General features: G+C 48.8%; 1 protein-coding gene across 1 annotated transcript; it reads right to left on the bottom strand.

Moving 5' to 3' along the window:
* Window positions 1–5,358: 5,358 nt before the first annotated feature.
* On the bottom strand, window positions 5,359–9,344 carry LOC109754192 (uncharacterized). The gene is made up of 7 exons (XM_020313109.4): window positions 8,745–9,344; window positions 8,024–8,134; window positions 7,788–7,946; window positions 6,879–7,043; window positions 6,274–6,390; window positions 6,083–6,190; window positions 5,359–6,007 (listed from the first exon to the last, which is right to left on the bottom strand). Exons 1-7 carry the CDS (start codon window positions 9,102–9,104, stop codon window positions 5,597–5,599), a joined length of 1,431 nt encoding a protein of 476 aa, XP_020168698.1. The 5' UTR covers window positions 9,105–9,344; the 3' UTR covers window positions 5,359–5,596.
* Window positions 9,345–10,580: the final 1,236 nt, after the last annotated feature.

Raw genomic sequence — 10,580 nt, 5'->3', positions numbered from 1 at the left:
TTCAGGGACTTGGCCAAAACTACCTCGGGGAAAACTGGACGGAGGGGTCCCGAGGACGAGCCGGTGCAGCGGGGCCGTTTGGTTGGCGGGTCGAGGACGTCCAGGGTCCGGCTTGGACAGCACTGTGCCGGGATGACGCGGACGCGGGATGACGAGGTGCACCCTCGCGTTTGGGTGGAGGGTCGAGCAGATCCGGGTCAAGACGATCCCGACGGCGGGGATTCCGGCGACGAGGCGTGTAAAGAGGCGGCAAAGCCGGCGAGGGTGGAGGCGGATGGATCCGGGGTGGAGGCGCCGGATCCGGCGACGACGACGGCCAGCGGCAGCGTCCGGCGCTCGGGGACGCGGCGGCAGTGCCGAAGGGCGGCGGCGAGGCTAGTGCGGGGGTGGCGGCGCGGACGAGGTCGAGAGGCGGCGCGAGCGAAGCGGGCTCACGGCGGCGGGATCCGGTGGAGACGAGGCGGCGGCGGTCGGCGATCTGGCGGCGAGGCCCTGGTCGCCGGCGGCGAGGATTCCGGGAGCTCGGGCGGCTCGGGGAGGATGCGAGCGCTCCGGCGCGGGAGGCTGGGGCGGCCTCGGGCCCAGATGGGCTTGGCGGGCCCCGATCTGGGTTCCGCGGGCCGCGGCGGCGGGGGAGCAGGCTAGGGCGACGTGGCACGTAGGGAGAGGTGGAGGGCGACGGCGCGGTGGCGGCTAACCACTAGGGCAGCGCCAAGTGGCGGAGGGAGGCTGGTCGGCGCCGGAAAACAAGGAGGAGGCGGCGGCTGATGATTGGGGGCGCTATTTTTGAGGAGGGGGCGGCGGCTGCGAGGTGGGAGAAGGCTAGGGGTAGGTGGAGGCTAGGGGATGCCCAAAATGGACTAGGCGGTACCATATATAGTAGGGGGCTAGGGTTTGAGGGGGTTTTGGAGCGTTTCGGAGCCTCCGATCGCGATCCGGCGGCTCCGGGCGGAGGGGGGTTGCTGGGTTGCACGTGGGCTCTGGTGAGGGGCCTTGGGCTGAGGGGAACAAAGAGAAGTGCTGCCCGGTGGCAGTTTCGGAGACCGAAACGTCCGACGAATAAACCGGCAACTGTGCCGCTACAAATGACGGTTGGGCTATCAAACGGACTCCGAATGCAACGAAATTTGACAGGCGGTCTACCTACTGTATAATAAGACCGCACGCCAACTTTCATCCCATTCCGAGAACATTTTTATGCCACTTATAAAATAATATTCGGAGGTGTCGCGGGCGCGTGCGAGTGTGGCTGTGCTCAGAACGGACAACGGAGAGAACCGGCGGAACCCAAACAGATGCAAGTTTTGAAAAAATATGAGGATGCAATGCAGATGATGACATGACAAAATGCAACACGGAAGCAAATGACAAGGCAACGACGGCGAATAACTGGAAGACACCTGGTGCATCGGATCCGGGGCGTTACAACACTCCTCCACTAACAAGAGATCTCGTCCCGAGATCTTAGGACCGAGACGGAAGGAAAAAGGGATGAGGTGAAATAAGAACAAAACAGTGAGGATGAACAAAGTCAAGAACACTCGAGTAGGAAAGAGGAATGTTGAATGAGACAAGAAGCAAAAGCTCAAGGAATAAGGCTGAATTTGAAACCACTCCGGTTAGGACAAGATAGAAAAGGAATAATAATGAAGAAATTTATGCAGCACTCCGGCTGAACAAAGAAAGAATAGAACATGAACTTGAGAAATGGAACGATACTTGACTTGAGGAACAACACAAAACCTCCGGAAGACTTGAAAGAGTGGAATGAGAAGAACGGGGAAGAAGTTGACAACTTCTACCATGAATGAAATAGAGTGCATCCTTAGAAGGAAACATTGACTGGAATTGTTGAGAAAATCAACAACGAAAAGAATAAGCTTGTTGTGGACTTATGGATAACATCTCAAAAATTATGAGGTGATAACCGACCACAATCGAAAAAGATTGAATAGCTGAGGAGAACGAAGAAATGCAAAACTCCACTTCAAAAGAATACGGAGAATTAATTGCACTTCGAGATGCAAGAAGAAAAGATACTTGAGCTCCTCCAAAAGAATCTTGATGAACACTTGAAGAATGAATTAAATCCTTACGAACCACCATGAAGAACTCCGGTAACAGAAGGATGACGAGATAAAATTGGAGGATGAAAGGGATAAGGTTAAAGCCTTGCGATGATTTGAATGGAGCTTCGCGACGAGACAAGCGAGAAGGCTTGGAACTCCAGAAAAGAAAAGACGAACAACTTAGAACCGAGAAATCACTCATCACGACAATCTCCGAAGGAAAGAATTAATCAACTTGACCACGATGAAATGAGAATAAGAATTATGTTATGCTTATCCTTCCTCAATTAAATTGATGAGAAGCAATGGATTGCATACCACTTATTCACATTGGGAAAAGATTAAGGGGAGATATAGCGCAATACTTGGGGAAAAAAACTTCAAGAGACCACCGGTAGGACTGGAAAGAACTAATGAATTGATATGATAACAAAGGAATAGGAATGTTGAACGAACCACCGTGAGAATTGAAACGAATGACGAAAAAGAGAATGAACCGCCGGAAAGAATTAGAAAAGCACGAAGATACTTGAGTGAATCAAGATGCAAGAGAACGAAGAGATCGCAAACTGATTAAGGAATGCTTGAACGAAACATCGGTCCAAATATGGGAACGAACGAAGCTGAAAGCTTGGAGCGAGGGCATCTTCTGAATTGGAGGCCTCCGGATAATCGAAACGGAAGAACAACTCCTGAAATACTCCGGATGGTTAAGAAAGAATCGCACGATTGGAAACAAATTGAGAGGATAGCACCAAGCTAGCGCCACGAATTTTCGGGAGAATGGACAAGATTTAAGAAAAATTCTACTTCGGTCTTCAAATGTTGAGAATGACGACGAGAAACAACACCAAAATTGATGAGATACTCCGGGAGAATGAAAAGCGAAGAGGTTGAGCCAACAATGAAAATAATTTGAAATCGATCTTGGAAAGGCATCTGACTGATGAAATTCATACTTACGTCAAACTTCAAAAAGGATTTGAGAATAACTCCGGGAAACTTAGAAGAGTCAGGTAAGATCCTGGGAAAGACCTGTGGGTTAGGGCCCACTAAAAAGAAACACCGTTGAGAAAGATTGTTGCAGAGATAGATGATGCACCGGAACAATTGAAATATTTGAATGAGGTGACAACCTCGAATTAATTCAAACACAGCCGAATCTCCTGAGATGTCTTGAGCACTCCGGAAGGATAAACTGGCAAGAGGCGAACGAGCAAGGAAAACACTTGATCCAAGGAAAAGAATATGATCAACCCGAAAAACTTGAATTGAGTCCACTGGAGAAGAAAACAGACGAATCAATGATGAACTAGACAAGAATTCACCGGTTGAAATGATTGAGGAAAGACTGAAGAGGTTCCGCACGAATGAAATTGATGCTCGAAAGAGACTCAAGCTCCGGGAATAAAAGGGTGGGAGGGCGGGAAAAACAACTGCAACTTGGAAGGGGAAATCGACGAATAGCTTGAGGAGAAAGCACCGGTTGAAATATTTGAGGAAAGAATGCAAAGGCCTCGCACTAGTAGGATGGATACTCGATTACGGACTCCGGCTCGGAGAAGAAAAAAGGGTGGGTGGGTGGGAAAAACAAGGACAACTTCGGACAGGGAAACAACGTTCAGTAATGGAACTACAGGTCAAATTTCTCTGCGTGAGAGACAAAGGGGAACAGAGGACGGAGGAGAAGCAAGGGGGCAACTGGCTAATGGGACCCACTCAAAGTTTTTTTTGCCCTGTCAGCACCTAATTGGCATCACGGGAGACAAAACCGCTCAAGATTTGATTGAAACCACTAAAGGGTGCTATTAACCCGGTTTTAGTAATTTGAGGGTGTGATTTGTCCCGGTTTTCAGTTAGGGGGGTATGTATCCCAACGATTGGATTTGGGGGTGATTTGTATACTTCTTTCTTTGATAAAAGTACAGTCCAGCTTGTTTGGGATGGGGCAGGCCTCGACCGGTCGAGTATAAACCTCCGGTGATCGATCGCGCACCTTCCAACACCCCGCTCGAGATCATGGCAGGAGACGCCGCACCCGAGATCAAGCCGGAGCAGGTCGTGGCCGCCATCGGAGATCGCACCAAGAAGATGGACCTGCTAGCCACGCAGTTCGCCGCCGGGCCACACCCTATCCCCGAGGAGCGCCTGACGCGCCTGCGCAACCTCCAGGCCGCGATCTCCGCCGAGCTCGACGACCTCGCCGTCGTCCTCGACGGCGTCAGCCGAGGCGACCTCACGTTCATGGAGCAGATCCCGCCGGCCCGGCTGGACAAGCTCCTCGGCGCCAGGACGGATCGGGTCGCCAGGCTCCGCGGCGTCCCGCTCGAAAGAAGGCTGGACGCGGAATCGTGCGCGCTCGCGTTCGCTGTCGCGTTGGGGAAGCCTATGCCCGCCTTCTCTGCCCGCGCTGTCACGGCGGCTTCCGACGCTCCGCCATCTGCCAGCGGTCAGGCGGCGGCGGCTGCTGCCTCCAAGGACTTGGCAAGGTTACAGATCTGACGGACCAAGGAGTTTCCCTAAGAGCATTGGACGGCTGAGATTCAATCCTGTCTTGCCCATTCTCCAAGTGTTACACACCTATATGCTCGGAAGGTGGCCAACGGTGAAGAGCCAGGTCTGGCAACACCTGCCATCATAGGTCCTTCGTCAGTGCTGGATTGGAAGTCGTCCGTGTAGGGGTAGACCTTATTTCAACATATAGAATCTGGCCTTACCACCTCATCGACGCTGACAAGGAACATAACCCTAAAGAAAACAAAGATCAACAAAATGGGCGCCCCCCACTTCTCTAACCATCAACGAGGGCACCGGATGGGAGACAGGAGGGTACCGAGGCAGCGACGGATTAGTGGTTACGACTTGCCTGAATCTACTCCCTCCTTTTCGGTTTATAGGGCTTATCTCAAAATTTTAGTTTTTCCATTTTATAAGGCTCAATTTGGTTGTTTTTCATCACATGTTCAGATTCCAAGGTGTATTAAATCATTGCATGCAAGTATTAAGAGAAAATTGACCAATGCATGTAATTTATGCATGCATGCATTGCAATTAATGCATTGGTAAACATACTTTTTTGAGAAAAACAAGAGCATTAATTGAATGCTTTTGCAAACTACAAAAAGTATAACACCACTCACCCTCTATCTTGGTTGGTGAGATTTTTGAATTGAGCCTTATAAACCGGAAAGGAGGGAGTACTATGGAACACGTCTTATATTTCCACTCGCATTGTACGCAGTACCATGGTAGTTGCTCGAGTTTATAGAACACTGCAAAAATGACCAGATACAGTGGCAAAAACTTGACGCTGTATAGCGGCGCAGAGTGCAGAGTGACATGCCGTGTTTGCAGTAGGCAGGCATTGGAAGTGCAACACAAAACATGCCCAGAAAAGGAATGGACACAACGTATACAACTCTGAAGATACAGAAAACAGCTCTTTCAGGGAACCGGCATTACAGGCAGAGTACATCCCTAAGAGACCTACTGTCAAAAGAACAACAAAACCAAAAGTAAGCTCCAGCCTAACTTCTTTCAAAGCGGTGATGGGTGTTGCTGGCGAATCTTGACGAAGAAGAGCCATGTTTCCTCGCACTTGGTGAATATTGCGAGTTGTGCCATGAAAAATCCTGCCCTTGAGGAGATGAATAGTCACCGCCAGAGGAGCGATGGTGGTGATTGTTGTAGGGCTTCTTAGGAGTAGATTGCGAGTCCCACCCATTGCCTTTGTACTTCTTGGATGGCAGATCATCATGGTCCTCAGGAATCCAACCACCCCTAGCTCTGGATTTACCACGGGGTGTCTCCCATCTATCCTCAAATAGGGGGCTTTTTCTTTTGTGAGAACCATGAGGAGCTGATCTAGGGCCAGAGTCATTTTTCCATTTGTCCTTTCTACGACTATGCGACGACAACTCGCCTTTGAACCGGCCGGGCTGCAAAAATAATAACGTACACATGATAAATACACAAGCCATTCTTATCAACAGAGGAAATCATGAGATGCTTACCTTAGCACTATTTGTGCAGCCACGTGCGAAATGACCATCTTCGCCACATTTGTAGCATAAGGTTGGAGTTGTCGAAACACTCGTTTCCCTACGTTGCTTGGCACATCCCTACGATCAAATTTTGGTCACTAATCAACTGGTATGAAAAGAAACAGACAGAGACACAGGAGGATAGAAGGATTAAAACTTACCAAACCAGTATGACCAGATTGAGCACAGTTATAACAAGTAACTTCTTTTGAACAACTATCAGAGAAGTCAGTACAACACAGGTGACCATTCTGGTTGCACACATAGCATTTTATTTCCTGCATAGTCAACCAAAATGGATAGTGAGGATAATCAATTCAGTGACTTCAAAGTTGCAGTTTGACTGAGACTGTTCAACCACATAAGGAATAATTTATCTTATACCGTGTGTTACTAAGTGGAAAAACTTATATATGCGGATTCAGGGACTGAATTAGCATAGAATGATAGGAAATGCCCAACACAAAAATGATAGGATTCCTCAAATTTAACATAATTTATGAGCTGCACAGGAAACATGATTAACAAGTGTATCCCAGCAATTTAATCAACCAGCTCAGGGCACAATACATTTATAGTCCTTTTTCTTCAGATCAAAGTTTTGGAGAACGGGTATCTTTCAGGCTTTCATAAGCTTTTTCAGAAAACATAAAGGAGCATCACTTTGTTATAAAGAGGCAACAGGCAAGTAACCAGCATACGAACACTCATCTGCGGCAGCAAGATGAAAATTTTGAGAAGAGAATAACGGCAAAAAAGAACTCACCTTGACATCATCCAGTGGATAATCATTGGAACAACCAAACATATCGTGGCCTGTTTCTCCGCATCTCAAACACAATGTGGTGTATTGCTGAGTATTCTTTGTGTGCTTGTCAGGGCAATCTTTCGCCATATGACCTCCTTTTTTGCAGATGAAACACTCTTGACCCTACAAAAAGAATTAAGAGATATTTGATTCCTGACAATGACAACCCCTGGCAAGAAGCATTTGCAGACCAAGGCTATTTAGGATGTGAGCCCAAAATAATCTACACGTGCAACCCACAAGCACAGGCAATATAGACAGTACTATTGGAATGTGTGCATGCCAAAAAATACATCAAGTATCCGGATTTAACAAAAAATGAAATCTTAAACTATGAGTATGCATGCATGCACGAATCAGTCTGAAAGGAGGATCCCTCCAAAGAAATCACACGTCATAAAGCACAGGTATCACTCCCCTTCAAATGGTATGACTAGTACGACACAAGAGCAGTGAACGAATAGATCTGGAAGCACAAACTACTTGAAGCAAAATATGAACTTCAATGATTGGTAGAATGAGTTGTTTAAATTAGGATAGACTGGAGAATGAATTTGAACAAAACATGTTCTGCCGATGTTTCTGGCTTTTTGCACTTAATGTTAAAGTTGGAGTACAGCAAATGGGTACGATCAAGTGTCCTAGAATTTGTTGACCAAGTTATATTGAATGACAGAGTTAATCAAGGTCTTAACATTTGCATGGTGGCAAGCTAAATGAGATGATGGCACCCTAAACGAGATAGACACATAAAAAGTAAGGAAACAACCTCTGGCAAAGGAAACCATATAAAGTGAGCTCATCAAGGGTATGAGTGGACATACCCAAGTCATGGAGCGATAATACGTCCAAGCTAGAGAGACCAACCTGCGTGCACTGTTTCGCGTTGTGTCCAAACAATCCACAAACGAAGCAAGGCTTCTTCCGCCTCTCCATTGGGCAGTTTACAGCTACATGACCTTCCTCACCACAGTTAAAGCAAGTCTCCAATATAGTTTCCCCAGGATCAAAGTATCTCGGTATACGCTGGCCATGAGCAGAAGCAACATAACTATCAGCTTACCACAGTTGTCCATGTACAAGGAAAATCACTTGGCACTTACAAGAAGCTTCCGCAGAACTGTGTTGTCGGATACAGGGACATCAATGCCATCTTGGGTGAGCACCGATTCTGCTGTCCCAGTTTGTCCCTCCTGGGTGCCAGCAACCTGAGGCTGAAAAGGACAAATACATTCATCAACTGGAGCACCTGGAAGATTATCTTATTTGTTCCCAACAAAGGAATATCAAACGCAGATGTCAGTCAAGTCAATAAGATAACATCAGTTGTTCTACACAAGCCAAGGTTTTCAATCCACTATTCAGTTCATGAATGTTTTAGAGTGCACATGCTTTACTTACTTTTAACGGATATAAAAACAAAAACACTGTATCACTTTGATTTGTACGAAACCAATAGTATGCGCCTTCTGTATAGGAAAGAGCAGCACACTGCCTTTTATACTGTTTCCAAAGAAGGAAATTGGGTAGTGCCGACCATTGACTCCTGGTAAAGCATAGTTAACTAAATGATCGTAGCAATAAGGCAGCACTAGCAAAGAAGAATGCTCCTCTAGATCCAAACGCTGAAAAGGCAAGCTTCCAGTGAGCTCACACCTGAGGCAGTTCAACCCCACAGCATCCAATTCAAAGTGATTTTACAGGACATTGTTGCTAAAGCCTCTAAATCCTGTGTGCGTTCGATATTTCGATTTCTGAAGTAAACACATGATACTACTGCCGTACTGCGTAATCACGTGCTGAGCGTAGGCCAGGAGCAATCACCTCCTCCTTGTCGGCGGTGGCGGCGGCGTCCTCCTTGCGCTGCTTCTTCCTCCTCTCCTTGCGGCGCTGCTTCTTCTTCTTCTTGTCCTTCCTCCTGCTGGGGTCGGCCTCGCCGAGCTCCACAACGGCGTCCTCATCGACCTCCTCGTCGGAGGAGAGGGAGAGCACCTCGGCGAACCCGGGCTGGCCCCCCGCGGCCTCGCGCCGCCGCGCCCGCGCGACGATCTCGAGGGTGAGGTCCTCGTTGCCCGCCTCGTCCTCGTCGTCGCTGGGGGGCGCGCGGCGCCGTGCGGGAGAGGGCGAGCCAGCGTCGTCCAGGTCCGGGTCGCGCCGCGCCTTCGAGCGCCAGCGCTGCGCCATCGGCGTCGGCTTCGGCGGCGGCGGCGTGGAGGCGGGGAGGAGGAGAGGGCAAACCCTAGCTAGCGTGTATGCGTGCTCTGGGCGGCGCGGCGGGGCAAAGGGGGCGCGTCCCTCGCGGGAGGCGGAATATTCCGATCCAACGGTAGGGTGGGCTGCGGCGTCGAGGGAGAAGACGGCGGCCGGCAGCAGGTCGCGCGGGTGGGGTGTGGCGGGCCGGCGGCTAGGGCTTTTTTTAGGAAGTGTGGCGGCTAGGTTAGATTGGAGGGAGCGGTGTGTGTGCAGCAAACCTCGCCAAATGAGCCGGTCCTTAGCGTGCCGACCCGATAGCCCGCGTGCCTGGCCCATGATGGGCTAGGCCCGGCATGTGGCCTGCCTAGGGCCGTGCCTTGCCGCAAGGCTGGGCACAAGTGCCCGCACAGCACGGCCCATTTAATTTTTTTTATTTGTGTGTGTGCGCGCGTGTATATTAGTCTAAAAACATCTGAAATAGGCTCAAGATAGCCTAAATCAGACGAAATCACTAGTTGAGGAGTACTCATTGCGATGACTCCAACATCCCAGGTTATGACAAGTGGCGCGCTGCATGTGCGCCACTTGTCGTAACCTAGGAGTTTTCCCTTTTTTTCGTAGATCTGTTTATTCAAAACGTTTTATCTCTTAAACAATGCATCCAAATCTCGAACCGCTTTCACCGTTGGATTCCTCGCGTCGAGATCTTCAAAACTAGATCCCATATTGATAGGTTTTGATGATTTTTTTCCACGAAAAAAACCGGACAAAAAAACCGAACAGGGAGCACGGATTTTTTTCCTTACCGAAAGAGGCACGCCCGTGCCCCTCACGAAATCAAAATCGTGCCTCTAGCAGAAGCAAAACCGTAACTCTCGCGAAAGAAAAAAAAGAGGAAACGCGTTTTCTTTTTGTTTCCGAGGAGGCACGGCTGTGACTCTCGTGAAAGCACAACCATGCCTCTCGCGGAAGCAATACCGCGACTCCCGTGAAAAAAAAAACAGAAAACGCATTTTTTTCGTTTACGAGAAGCACGGCCGTGACTCTCGCAAAAGCACAACCGTGCCTCTCGCGGAAGCAAAACCGAGACTCTCGCGAAAAATAAGAAAACGCGTTTTTTCCGTTTCCGGGAGGCACGGCCGTGACTCTCGCGGAAGCACAACCGTGCCTCTCGCGAAAGCAAAACCTTGACTCTCGCGAAAGGAAAAAGAAACAGATAACGCGGTTTTTTTTCATTTCCGAGAGGAACGGCCGTGACTCTCGAGAAAGCAAAACCGTGCCTCTCGCGGAAGTAAAGCCGTGACTCTCGTGAAAGAAAAAAAATTAAACGCGTTTTTTTGCGCAAAGAAATTTTTTTTTACTTTTTTTTATCGAAAAGCTAGGGAAGACCGGTGGAAAACCAAAACGTCGAAAAAACCCGGAAAAAAGCCGAAAACGCGTGCGGAAAATAAAAAAAAATCCGGAGGA

The sequence above is a fragment of the Aegilops tauschii genome, chromosome 7 (genome assembly GCF_002575655.3).
Source record: "Aegilops tauschii subsp. strangulata cultivar AL8/78 chromosome 7, Aet v6.0, whole genome shotgun sequence".
In the NCBI taxonomy this organism is placed as follows: Eukaryota; Viridiplantae; Streptophyta; class Magnoliopsida; order Poales; family Poaceae; genus Aegilops; species Aegilops tauschii.
The sequence above is the reverse complement of the archived record's forward strand: the minus strand, read 5'-3'. Positions and strand labels throughout refer to the sequence as shown.